This window comes from Schistocerca gregaria, chromosome 8 (assembly GCF_023897955.1).
Source record: "Schistocerca gregaria isolate iqSchGreg1 chromosome 8, iqSchGreg1.2, whole genome shotgun sequence".
NCBI classification, from domain to species: Eukaryota; Metazoa; Arthropoda; class Insecta; order Orthoptera; family Acrididae; genus Schistocerca; species Schistocerca gregaria.
This window is the reverse complement of record NC_064927.1, coordinates 453613795-453628448: the sequence shown is the minus strand read 5'-3', so window position 1 is coordinate 453628448 and position 14654 is coordinate 453613795. Positions and strand designations below refer to the sequence as shown.

The following is a 14654-nucleotide window of genomic DNA, read 5'->3' as shown; positions in this document are numbered from 1 at the left end:
TTTCCTTCTCTCCCTTTTTCTACTCTCGAATTCCAGTCACCCATGACTATTAAATTCTCGTCTCCCTTCACTACCTGAATAATTTCTTTTATGTCATCATACATTTCATCAATTTCTTCATCATCTGCAGAGCTAGTTGGCATATAAACTTGTACTACTATAGTAGGCATGGGCTTCGTGTCTATCTTGGCCACAATAGTGCATTCACTATGCTGTTTGTAGTAGCTTACCCACACTCTTATTTTTTTATTTTTTTTTTATTCATTATTAAACCTACTCCTGCATTACCCCTATTTGATTTTGTATTTATAACCCTGTATTCACCTGACCAAAAGTCTTGTCCCTCCTGCCACCGAACTTCACTAATTCCCACTATATCAAACTTTAACCTATCCATTTCCATTTTTAAATTTTCTAATCTACCTGCCCAATTCAGGGATCTGACATTCCACGCTCCGATCCATAGAACGTCAGTTTTCTTTCTCCTGATAACGACGTCCTCCTGAGTAGTCCCCGCCCGGAGATCCGAATGGGGGACTATTTTACCTCTGGAATATTTTACCCAAAAGGACGCCATCATCATTTAGCCATACAGTAAAGCTGCATGCTCTCGGGAAAAATAAACTTAACACATCAAAAGAAGTCAGTAGCCAGGGTTATTAGATGTAAATATAGATGAGAATCTTAATTGGAAAACTCATATTTTGGATCTTCTAAAGCGACTAGGTTCAGCAACTTTTGCAATCAGAATAATTGCCAATTTTGAGGATATAGAAATTAGTAAGCTAACATACTTTGCATACTTCCACTCTCTGATGTCGCACGGAATAATATTCTGGGGCAACTCAACACTTAGGCAAAAGGTATTCACTGCTCAAAAGAAAGTAGTTAGAATAATGTGTGGGGTTCATAGTCGCACACCTTGTAAGGATCTGTTTAAAAGGTTAGGAATTCTGACAACTGCTTCACAGTACTCAGTAATGAAATTTTTTCTCAACAACATGGACCAGTTTAAAATCAACAGCGACATTCATGATTACAATACCAGAAAAAAGAAAAACCTACACTATCCTTTACTTAGTCTGTCTTTGACACAGAAAGGGGTAAAATATGCCGCTATAAAACTTTTTTGATAAATTACCAGATGAAATAAAATGTCTGACAGACTGCACTAATAGTTTCAAAAACAAATTGAAATCGTACCTCTTTGACAACTTCTATACCGTAGATGAATTCTTGAATATGAGTAAATAAATCTGGAGACATAATATATGCATTTTGTGCCACTTAAGGGAATGGGATAGATAATAGAAATATTTAGGTATAACAATGTAATGTAACCAAAAAAAAAACTTGTTTCCTGTGCGCATTTCTTGTGCATTTGACACGTTCCACATCATAACGGTTTTTCCGTGCTATTGATCAATGGAACACGTAACTAACTAATTAATCTATTGTCTTGCCATCAGACAGTTTTGTGTTACCCAGCTTGGTTTTTAGGTTACGCAGACATGTTCCCATCCTTTTCTTGACAAGTCTTTCACACTCAAGTTTTTGTACAGGAACAACATATGGCTTACTGGTTTGTACTGCGATAGCCTTGCTGTGGCTGGAAAAATATCGTGCAAGAACGAGACTGACAACAACTGAAGAGAATCATTCAACATGACAGAAGTGCAACACTTCCACAAATTGCCACAGATTTCAGTGCTGGGCCATCAACAAGTGTCAACATGTGAACCATTCAATGAAACATCATCGATATGGGTTTTCAGAGCTGAATCTCCACTCATGTACCTTGTTGACTGTATAATAGAAAGCCTTATGTCTTATCTGGGCCTGTCAGTGCTGACATTGGACTGTTGATTACTGGAAACATGTTGCCTGGCCAGACAAGCCTTAATTCAAATTGTATCTAGCAGATGGACTTGTATGGGTATGGAGATAACGTCATGAATCCACGAACCCTGAATGTCAGCAGGGGACTGTTCAAGCTGGTGGAGGCTCTGTAATAGTGTGGGGTGTCTGCAGTTGGGTTAATATGGGACCCCTGAAATGTCTAGATACGACTTTGACAGGTGATACATACACAAACATCCTGTCTGATGACCTGTATCCATTCATGTTCATTGTGCATTCCGATGGACTTGTGCAGTTCCAACAGGACAATGCGACACTTCACACATTCAGAATTGCTGCAGAGTGGCTCCAGGAACACTCTTCTGAGTTTAAACACTTCCCCTGGCCACCAAACTCCCCAAACATGAATATTATTGAGCATATCTGGGATGCCTTGCAACGTGCTGTTCAGAAGAGATCTCTACCCCTTCTTTGTCTTACTGATTTATGGGCAGCCCTGCAGGATTCACGGTTTCAGTTCCCTCCAGCTCTACTTCAGACATTAGTTGAGGCCATGCCACGTCGTGTTGTGGCACTTCTGTGTGCCCACGGGGCCTTACATAATATTAGGCAGGTGTACCAGTTTATTTGGCTCTTCATCTGTGCCTGAGGTGCAGGCAGGATTAACGCCATTTCACTCATTGCTAAGGCACTATTCCAATACTGGAGAGGCTTGGCAATAATGATGCAAGCCTGAGTTGGAATTTGTATCATGGAGGCAGATGTGCTTGTATAGTCTGTGCAGCTCTGGTAGCCCAGTGCTGGGGTGGTGTTACAGCTTGCACATCTGCCTATTTAGCAGGAGACCTGGGTTTGAATCTCAGAGCTGGTAGAAACTTTTAATTCATTGCTTTGTCCTACATCAAAATCATACACTTTCACTATTTCATATTACAGTCCAGCAGTACTTGGTGTGCATGAAACACTGGTAAATACGTTGTAATGCTTGCTTTGCAAATATGCAAGATCTATATACTGTCTTATCAGAATCGGACATAACTTATTTGAGGAAATACAGCACTCATCCACTTTTTATACAGATTTATCTATGCAAAGACCAGTTTAGAGTTTTTACCAATCTGCATTTGGTATGATACAGAGTGTCCATATCCAAAGTTGCATTTCCAAAATGCTACAGAAAGAGAACCATTGTTCAGAACGACATCAAATATGACCATCATGGAACAAAAAAACTTGACAAAAATTTTACCAATGGATGGCGCTGTAAGCATTCTAACGTAAACGTTATCAGCTACGAATGACAGGCGAATCACAGTACAATGCCTGTATTTTGAGTTGCACATTACACCATCTGTACTGTTCAATGTGCATGACTGCACAAATTTGGTAGTCAACAGTTGTGGCACTGTTAATTAAGCAAGCTCATACACCATGAAAAGATCATACCACTTCAGATGGGGAAAGCTAGTTTTTAATTGTCCTGAGGTCAAAAACTGTATAAAAATGAAAATGGCATCAGTTTTTAATTGACCTGTGGCCAAAAACCACATAAAAAGCAAAATGACATCGCTTTCTAATTGTTGTGAGACTGACACAAGACACGTTCAATATGCTGTCCACAAGTTGAAATCGACAAACAGCATGTACCACAACACATCGGAGTGTCATGGGGATCATGTTCAGAATGTGGTGCCCAATGAGTGCCTTGAATTTAGTTACATTTGCAATTGGAGCATTGAATGCACCATCTTTCAGATAACCCCACTGGTCACACGGATTAAGGTCAGATGATCTGGACAGCCAGGTTGTAGGGAAATGATGGCAGATAATTCTAGCATGTCTGAAATGCCTTTGCAGCAGCCATTTCACCAGCTGTGCAGTGCGTGATGGAGCACTATCTTGCAAAAAAATGATCCTACCCACACATCCACACTGCTGAAAGGTTGAAATGATGTTGATGCGCAAAAGACTCTCATGGCACTTACCAGTGGTGGTACAGGAACAGGACCCGCAGGACTCACCTCCTAAAAACAAATATTACCCTACAACAAATGATACTGCCAAGCTGCGCACAAAGTCACCTATGCAGAATGAAGTGATAATGGTTGATGGGCGTGCTGATTTTCCATTGCCTATATTCTGTATACTGACATGTCCTTGGAGGTAGAAATGGGCTTTGTCTGTCCAGAGAATGTACCATGGCCATTCATTGTCCACTTCCATGCATGAATATCTATGCAGGATGTTTCATAGGCATGCCCAATGTTTGGGCAATTCCCCACTCACTGCATGTTTGCACACCGCCGCTCGACCTCTTCTGTAGTGCTGTGGCCCCATCTTCAACATACGTCAGATGAACTGCTTTCCTCCCTCTGCCACAAGGCACTTCAAAAGAACTTGTCTTTTTGAATTTTGTTATCATTTCACCAGACCCTTAGGAGACATTGGATCAATGCCTTTTTTTATACTCTTGAATGTCTTTAACTTCTGTACGGCTACAGGCCCACAGTCACCTTTCTTGTAAAATAACTTTATCAGCAGCAGACAATCCTTCTTGGAGGGAATCGTGTTGTGCAGCATAGACACAAACTGAGAAACAACTGTGTGCCGTGCGTCAGTTGGTGTGCATATTCTGATGCTTACAGCACCATGTATTGGTCAGATTATCGTTAATTTTTTGTTCCATGACATTTCCTCATGCACCAATAATATACTGTTCATATTTGATGCAATTCTGAGCAGCGATTCTCTTTCTACGTTGTTTTGAAATTTGAACTTCAGCTATGGACACTCTTACATTTATGTATTCACATATATCTTGTCAACATTACAGTGGAGCAAAATGTAGTATTGATGAAGATATGAATGTATTACATGAACTCAAAAAGGGCGAAAGCATTAAATAATCTTTGGCATGAATAAAGCTGTATACAAAGCGGGCAGTTGTTGGACCTTTTCAAGAAATTCATATCATAGCGAGGGAACTTATCCACCATCATCATAGATAAATTAATGTCAGACTAGGTGGTGAAATGTAGATAGAAGAAATCATCATATTAGGCAATGGGATGAGAGGGTTGTACAGAGGTTTTAGTAATTTAGGGACATAAGTGAGGAAATGGAACTCTATTGGGACTGTATAGGCTCTGGATCAGTGTTGACTTAGTTGCAAACCAGTAACACCCCAATTCCTTACAGAATCAAACTCTGATATATAGAACAACTTCTGGCATCTGATTATTTTAAAAATGAGTTAAGGTGTTAAATATTTGATGTTAAGCAAGTAAGCTGTAAAAAGTTTAGGGAAAGTTTGGAATTTTGCTTAAAGTTTGTTGGAAGTTGCTGAGTGCTCTCATTATGAAACAGTGCATGATTGTAGTATGAGTAGTTTGTATTCCATTTTAAGCAGCAGCAAGTTTTTCATGAATCTCAATGTTTATAACATCATATCTCTTGAATCAGGTGTTGTACAATGATATAATTTTGCAGGCCCATTAAGTGATATGTGTAGATATTGTCTCGAAAGTGTGTTGCAAGTAGAGGTAATGGTAAAGAAGTAATAAATTAAAATGTCATTCCTGATGTTGAAGGCTTAGTGGTAAAGAAGTCATAATGTCTCATGCCACAGTTTTATTGATGAACATTAAGCGATCAACTTTCTTTCTTTCTTTCTTCAATCATCATTTTGTGGGGTGTATCAAGAGAAAAAGTTTCTTAAAGGTTTGAAATTATGTGTTAAGTTTATTGGAATTCACTAAGTTCCCTCATTCTCAAATACTAGATCAATAGAGTCCAGGTATTTGCTTGCTGCCTCAAGACACACACATAGTTTCTAACTGTAATGCTAGTCTTATTCTGTTGAACTGTAACACAGGATTGTACCTCTTAGTGAATAGATTACAAAAGCATTTAAAATTTTTGAATTTGGTCAGTGATTATGCAAAGTATTGAAAATCAAACGATTGATGATACTTTCATGCTTCCATCCAGGGGGGCTGCATTGAAATTCTGTGACTGTCGATGAGTGTCACTCCTACAATCTTCTGATAAAGTGTCAAGATTGCACAGTGTCTCAACATATATACAGGGTGTATATGTTTTGGGACAACAGGGAAAAACCTGGAATTTTTTTAGAATTCCAGGAATGTTTCATTGTTTTAGTCTTCAGTTAAATTTCTGTAGTTTTGAGTGGTAAGAACTGATAAAATGTGTCAAAGGCTTTAGGACGAAGACCAGGGAATACTTCACAACAATAAACTGCTGCTTATGAGTGTCACAACAAAAACTGCTGCTGATGAGTGTGACGTCACAACTGTTTACATTAAATTCGTTTGAGCAGTTGCCTCGGAGTACCATGGGGGTGTGGTGTTGGCACAGGCTGCAGTTTGGCTCTTGGTGCATTCAGTGGTACTCAAACTTGTGAAGTGTAAACTGTTGGATGCATTCTTGGTATATAACTGCTAGTGCAGGTTTTCATTCCAAGCTTAGCTGGTAGCCCATATCCCTGTTGACAAGATAGTCAAGGAACCTTCTTTCGGTTGATTCTTTGATAATGCTCTCCCAAAAACCAATAGCTCAGCACAGCATTTTTGTTTTCTCACATTCCAATGTATGTCCCTCATTGAGGCTACGTTATGCGACTGCTGGTTTATCTTTATGCCCCAGACGTACACGTCTGATGTTTTCCACACAACATTGTTAGATCTAGTGCTGTGTTTGCCTGATGTATTGGTAGTCACACTTGCAAGGGATGCTTTATACACCAGATATTTGCAGTTTTAGTTAGGATTTTACCAAGCATATCTTTCACTTTTTATGGAGATTGAAAGATATATGATGTTTTTCCCAAGGATTCTCATAATTTCGGCCGAGAGAGGCCCAACATAGGGGATAAAGTTGAGTTTCTCTCCCTCTTGATCTACGTGTTCTTTGTGAAAGTCTGTATCATTTATTTAATTCAGAGCACTTGTAATCTAAGCTTTGCTGTACTCATTTTGGTGAAATATATTTGTAAGGTGTTACAGCTCAGCTGAGAGACTGTCTGTCACTGTACAGTGGATGTGGTTAGGTAGTCCAGTTGAATTTTGCAATTAGTTGCATGGTCGCAAAACTAGTGTGGGGCCTGGCATTATCATGTTGCAGGTGAAAGTTGGTCTTCTTCTCTGGCTTTATCCTGGAAATTTGGGCTTTCTACTTAGTCAGTGTCATCTTGTAGCACACTGAATTGACAGTTTCTCCAGGCTCCAGGACATCCAAAAGAACCACATCCCAGCTGTCCCGGAAGACTGTGCACCACGCTTTGCCTGGAGATGGCTGTGTCTTGAATTCCTTCTTTGGCAGAGAATTCACATGTTGCCATTCCATGGACTGCCTTTTTGATTCCGGCTCTTAGAGGTGAAACATCTCGTCTCCAGTGACGGCACTATTCAGAAAATTGTCACCTTCAGCTTTGTATTAGTCCAGCAGGTTCCAACAGATTTTCATTTGATGAGTTTTTTTGTTCTTCTGTAAGCATCCACGGGACCCATCTCGCACAGACTTTTCGATAACCAAGATTTTCCAACATTGTTTCCAAGGTATTATGCCAACATTCAGCTTTGCACACAATTCTCTGGTCATTATCTGCATGGATGAGTTGATCAAGGCGCTCTTCATTGCGAGAGATGATAGCTGTGCAGGGTTGACTGGGCCATGGCTTGTCATGCACACCCTTTTACCACCTGGAATGTGTCGTATCCATAGCCTCACATTGATCACGTGTATTGTATCGTCTCCATACACCTTTACCAAGCATCAATGGAGTTCACTCTGCGTAATTTCTTCATCACTGAGGACTTCAATCTTACATTGCTGTTTTATACATGCATCCATATCAGACTCCATTTTGGAGCACTCCTCTGTTGATGCTAACTACTGCAGAACAACAGAACATTCTGGAAATGAAAGAGGAAGGTTCAAACATTAGCCCAACACCAGTGACACCTGGCATGGATATCCAAAGTCACCACAAAAAAGTAGGAGGTATTGTTTTTAGAATGACCCTCATAGATTATAGTCCTGCGGAATGTGTGTGTTGCAGTAAAACTCTGATCTGACAGTTTAGTTGGGTAATTTTTTTTTAAATCTGCTCTACAGATTCAGTTTCAGTAGTATGCTAAATTCAGTTCTACACCAGTCAGCATAGACCACTCTAAGGTACATGGAGTAACCATTATTCCTAGAACTATAGTGGACAGTAAAATAAAAAGATTTAAGGAATCTTGACTTCAAGAAGCTATGTTCCATTTTCTGAATATAATGAAAAAGAAGAAAAAGGGGAAAGAAATCTGTCAGTGTCTTGAGCCCAAACAAAAAGATGTGGCTGTAGGTAATCAGTTACGTGTACTGTTAGATTGTGTGGTGCTGTAAGACATGGTGTGCCTGAATTGCCCTTCTAGTGTTCATTTGTTTCGTTGCTAAAATTAGCTGTGTTGCTGCTGCTTGAGCCATACAAAAATAAGTTACTCATTTGCCTTCCATGTGATGCAATAATTCGTGCCTGCTATGTTTCAGATGCTGGAGACGTGTACGTGTGGGGTAATAATGCTGATGGACAACTAGGATTGACAACCTCGGACAGCTGTGTTCGTATACCAACTTTGCTACCTCTTGGTCAGAAAGTCTCTCAAGTCAGCTGCGGTTACTATCACTCAGCTTTCATAACAGGTATCATTTCTTTAGAATCAATGGCCCACTGTTGTTGAAGGAGATAGAAAAATTTCTGCCTTCTGTCTGGAGTAGACATACAAGGAATCCTGTGATATTGAAGTCACAAAGGTCAATGATGTTTGTGGCATTTGACATCCCACATTTGTCTACCTTACAACAACAGTATTGGCTGCTAATGGCAGCAGAGGGAGAGGTATCTAATGCTGAGCATAGCATGAGGCTACAGAGCAATGTTGAACTGCTTAGTCAACAAGGAACTTACAGTAGTCCAGAGTGCTAGCGGCATTGATGCAAAGCAGGCAATGACAAACAAAGCAAACATCATGGAAAAGTAAAAGGATTGTGGGTGTGTTGGTGGAATAGAGGACTGTGTAGTGCTGAAATGGGAACAGGAAAGTAATAGCTGGGTAAAGGACAATGAGTAATGAAGGTTGAGTGCAGGAGGGTTGTGGGAATGTTGGATACGTTGTAGTTTAGAAAAGCTGGCGTTGGTAGAAAGGATCCACATTTCACAGGCTGTGAAGCAGTCATGGAAATCAAGAAAGTCATATCGGGTGCATACTCAGCAAACTGGGTTGTCCAGCTGTTTCTTGGCCACAGTTTGTTGGTGGCCATTCATGCTGACATACAGTTTGTTGGTTGTCCTGTCGATGTAGAATGCAGCAAAGTGGTTGCAGCTTGGCTTGTAGATCACATGAGTGGTTTCACAGGTGGTGTTGCCTTTGATGGGATAAGAGATAGGTGATGCTTGTGGCTGGACTGGAGTAGATGTTTTGGAATGATGTGTGTGAATGGTCGTATGCCGAGGTCTATCTCAGGGATATGAGGCAAGGGGCTGGGAGTGGGCTTTTAGTGGGGTGGACAAGGATATTGTGTAGATTTGGTGGCCAGTGGAATATCGCTGTGTGAAGTGCGGGAAGGATAGGGGATAGGGCATTCCTCATTTCAGGGCACAGTGAGAAACACTGGCAGAAAATGTGATTTGGTTGCTCCATTCCTGGGTCAGAAGAGAAATGCTCCTCTGTGGCTGGACGGTGGGACTTTGGGACCAGATAGGTAACTGGAGAGATAAGGCACTGGAGATCTGTTTTTGTACGAGGTTGGGAGGGTAATTACAGTCTGTGAAGGTGTCAGTGAGACCCTCGGTATATTTCAAGAAGAACTGCTCACACTACAGATGCAAAGGCCACAGGTGGCTAGCCTGTATGGAAGGGACTTCTTGGTATGGAATGGGTGACAGCTGTTGAAATGGAGGTATTGCTGGTGGCTAATGGGTTTGATATGGATGGAGGAACTGATGCAGCCATCTTTGAGATGATGGTCATCATCCAAAAAGGTGGTTTGTTGGGTTGAGGAGGACTAGGTGAAGTGAATGGGGGAGAAGGTGGATAGTGCGTCCTCACCCTTGATCCAGATCACGAAGATGTCGTCAGTGAATCTGAATCAGGTGAGGGGTTTAGGATTCTAGGTGTTCTCTAGATGGCCCATGAATAGATTGGCTTATGATAGTGCCATGCGGGTGGTTGTAACCATACCTCGGATTTATTGGTAGATGATGCCTTCAAAGGAGAAGTAATTATGGATGAGGTCATAATTGTTCATAGTAACTAGAAAGGAGGTTGTTGTAGCTTTGGAATTTGTTGGACGTTGGTAAAGGTAGTGTTCATCAGAGGCAAGGCCATGGGCATGGAGGACTAGGTGAAATGAATGGCGGAGAAGGTGGGTAGTGTGTCCTCACCCTTGATCCATATCACAAAGATGTTGTCAGTGAATGTGAACCATGTGAATGTTAGTGTAAAGAGAGGTGGCATCAATAGTGATGAGCAAGGCATGATGTTGTAAAGGAACAGGAACTGTGGAGAGTTAGTGGGGGAAATGGTTGGTATCTTTTATGTAGGAGGATAGGTTGCGGGTGATATGCTGAAGGTGTTGGTCTATGAGAACACAGTGGGGGCACATTAACCACCACAATGGTGCATCCTGATTGGTTGGGTCTATGGTCTTTAGGACGTATGTAGAAGGTAGGAGTGCGGGGAGTGATAAGCATGAGAAGAGAGATGGACTCCGTGGAGAGGTTCTGGGATGGGCCTAAGGATTTGAAGAGTGACTGGAGATCCTGTTAGATTTCTGAAATGGGGTCGCTGTGGCAAGGTATGTAGGTGCATGAATCTGACAGCTGGTGGAGTCCTTGTGCCAGGCAATCCGTACGGTGGAGCCTTTGTCAGCAGATAGGATTATAAGCTTAAGATCAGTTTTTAGGTGGTGGATTGTGGTGCCTTCTGTGGATATAAGGTTAGATTGCGTATTGAAGGATTTATGGTGCAAGTTCAAGGTTAAGAAATTCTGGAAAGTTAACAGGAATTGATATGGGGGCAGTGAGGGTAAATCACAGTTGGATGGAGGAGTGAATTGAGTCAGGCAGGGGTCAACATTGGTCAGAGGTTGACTCTGATTGCTGGGGTTGGTGGTGAAAAAGTGTTTCCACTGGAGTGGCTGCAGCTGGAGATGGGTAATTTGATGGTAAGACAATTTGGGAGGATTCCATGAGCCAAGCAACAATGCAGGAACACTATGTGGGACTGGGCTCTGGCTAGGGATAAAGAAACTTTTCTGTTTTAATGCAGATGCAAGGAGCAAAGATTCATGGTGGAGGTTAAAAAAAACATAAAAATATGTAAATAATGTATAAATTTCCCGTGCCATATCCCCACACACTCCCAGTCCTCCCAGCAGCCTCTAAAACCAGCTACAATGGAGTGCCCCCTTTGCCAGTGTATTGATTATTTGTCATCATGCCCTGAAATGAAGGACATCCTACCCAAGATACTTTCCACCCCTCCAAAATGTTGTTCTGTCACCCACCCAGCCTCCACAATATGCTAGTCCATTACTATGCCACTCCCAATCCCAGCCCCTTGCCACAAGGATCATATCTCTACAGAAGACCCAGGGGCAAGACTTGATCACTTCCTGTTCCAGTGTGTCATGCACTTATCATACCCCATCAGAGGTCAGACCACCTGCAAAAGCAGCCATGTCGTATACCAGCTCTGCTGCAATAATTGCACAGGGCTCCCCCCCCCCCCCCCCCCCCGCCACCCCCCTTCCCACAGTATTCCTGCATCCTGCCTGGTAGTCTTGACTGGGTACCACGAGCACGCGCGATCCACCAGTTAATGTTGTCTGCTTCCCCCCACCCATACCAGCTATCCACCCCCCCCCCCCCCCCACTCTGCATTGTTACTTGCATTCTAGGTGACACAATTGCATTCAGACCAGAGCGATTGGAGATAGTGGTAATGGGTGTGTGAAGTGTGCTTGCTTTGTGTGTGTGTGTGTGTGTGTGTGTGTGTGTGTGTGTGTGTGTGTTTTCTTTTCTGAAGAATGCTTTGGCTGAAAGCTCAGTGTGTAATAGTCTTTTTATTGTGCCTGTTTTAACTCAAGGTGTCATCTTTACAGTGAGAAGCAATATATCATTTTCACAATATTGTACACATTTCCAAATGGCATAAGAAAATGGTTAGTTAACTAATTGATCATTACTAGATATGAATACTTTTAGTGTTGAAGTTTTTCATACCAAAAGTTCCTTGTATTTGGCACACAATGTCTCATTGTGTGTATTTATATCATTTATCATTGTTTTAATAGCAGATGAGAACAGGTACGTTGTTTTCACTTTAAAAGAATGGTACAAATACCAAACCTTTATGCACCTCACTTTTTCTTTTCCATGCCCATGGTGTTACATCATCTCATTACTTGTTAATAGTCCTTTTCACATCTTTGCTTAGTAGAATGCCCATTGCATGAGTGTGAACCCTTTCATGTCTTGGCTTGGTAGAATGTCCTTCACATCTTGTGAATGTCAGCTACAAAAAACATCACTAATTATTTTCTGGTGTCATTACCAGCTGTCCATAAGTAAATGGGAACTTGGTTTAAATACCTGGCATTCTGGGAGAAACAGACTCGCATGAACTTTTCTCAGAGTAAGGCGTACTGACAGAATGAATAGGTCAGAGTTGAAATTGTAGATAATATAAATATTTATGCAAATCCTTAAAATATAATTAAAAAATGAAATAATAATGCCCTTATTTAAACATATTCAAAGACATATTATGAAGTGCAGAAGTAGTGCTGTCTTCATCATATTAAGAAAAAACTTCCTTTATGATAACATATTTTGTAATTCACCTTCTCAAAATGCATTATAATTAATTTTTTGATATAAGGAAAAGAAGAGATTTCTACACACTGAAAAGATGACATGTTGAGTTGCAAACAGGCCCAATGAAAACCCTTCTTCAGGAAGGGAAATCACACTCATACAAGCAAGCACACCTCATGCACACATGGCCACCATATTCAGCAGCATGGATCAGAAAGCAACTGTTACATTGAATGAATGCAGCAATCTGGAATGGGGTGAGGAAGGGTGAGCAATAGCAGGGAATGGGTGTGGAGAGGGAAGATTGCTGTCCGGCAGTGTGTGTGCAGGAACTACATGGAGGCATTATAACACTGCTAGATGCAGTGTTGGGGGGCAGGGAGGTAGGGGGGGGGGGGGGGGGCAGTGGAAAAGGAGAGGAACAGAGAAGCAGAGAGGCAGGCGCATACATTGGCAGAGGGCAACATACAATGAGGTTAAGAAGACGTGAACAGGAGGAGGTGGTAGTGCAGAGGGGACAGAAAATAGTGGGAGGAGGGTGTGAGGACTGTAGGTTACTATAGGTTGATGCTGGGATAGTTTTAGTAGCAGAGAATGTGTTGTAAGGGTAACTCCCATCTGTGCAATTCAGAAAAGCTGGTGGTGGAGGGGAGAATCCGAATAGCCCTCACTGTGAACCATACATTATTTATTTATTTATGCATTTATTTTACCTGGCAAGATTAGGGCCTTCAGGCCCTCTCTTACACCTAACCAGGCATACTCAGATTGAACAAGTTACAGTTTCTACGGAACATTAAGGACATATAACGTATTATCCAGTATTGACGTTAAAGAAAAAAAATAGAGATTATAACAGTAGTACAATGATAATTATAACAATCAAAAAATAATTATAACAATCAAGAATAATAATGATAATAATAATAATGATGATGATGATGATGACTATGTATATGAAAGTAAACATACTTTTCTTTTGTGAATGTCAGTCCTATTGTTAGTTGGGAATTTTCTCATTATGTTCTTGCAGCTTGTGAGTTATTCTCATCGAGCAGAGACATAAGACGATAGAATGAGGTGAAAGAAATATATAAGAGGTAGATAGGTTAGAGGAAGAGAAATAGAATGGTAAAATTCTAAGCTGTGATGGAGAGGAGAAAGAAAGAGATGAGAGGGGCACAACAATGGTGGCTACACCGTCCCTAATATGTAAGTTTTGATTTCCCTCTTGAATGCTGAGTGGTTCTGGATAAGACGCAGATCACAGGGGAGCGCGTTCCATAGTCGTATGGCTGAGATGGAGAATGACACGGAGAAAGATTTTGTGTTATGTAAGGGTACAGCCAAGATGCTAGATGTATCCGATCTGGTATTGCGATTGTGGAATGATTATAGGTGTTTAATGTGAGAAGATAAGTATTGGGGGCACCAGTGGCTAAGAAATCGATGAAGTAAGCACATCATGTGGAGATCGCGTGCCTTATGTGGGCGTATCCAACCTAGCTGGGAGTATGAAGGACTGATATAATCATACAACCGAATATTGCACACATGTCTAACGCAAGCATCATCACCAGCTCAAGGCATCTAGAACTTTCACTATTTGTGCCGTGTTGAACTACATCACAGTAGTAAAGATTAGGCAAGACTAGTGTTTGGACTAATTTTTGTTTAACATGGGTTGGAAATATTTTTCTAAATTTTTGAATTGCATGTAGGGAGGAGAGCGATTTCCGACAAGCTGTGACTGTTTGTTCTTCCCAGTTTAGGTGTTCATCCAAGATTATTCCAAGGCCTTTTACTGTTTTTTGGTATGGTAGTTGGGTACCATTGAGGATTATTTGAAGGACTGTTTCTCGAAAGTACCGGCTGATTAACTTTGGATGAGATATAAGTATGACCTGGGATT

At 41.2% G+C, this 14654-nt stretch overlaps 1 protein-coding gene across 3 annotated transcripts in view; it reads left to right on the top strand.

The window, feature by feature from the left end:
* Positions 1 to 14654, top strand: part of LOC126284213 (X-linked retinitis pigmentosa GTPase regulator-like) — a 277559-nt gene that overhangs the window by 95440 nt on the left and 167465 nt on the right. For all 3 annotated transcript variants that reach the window (XM_049982982.1, XM_049982984.1, XM_049982983.1), the window contains one exon: positions 8413 to 8565. In XM_049982982.1, coding sequence (XP_049838939.1) covers positions 8413 to 8565 — 153 coding nt within the window. The remainder of the gene's footprint in view (positions 1 to 8412; positions 8566 to 14654) is intronic.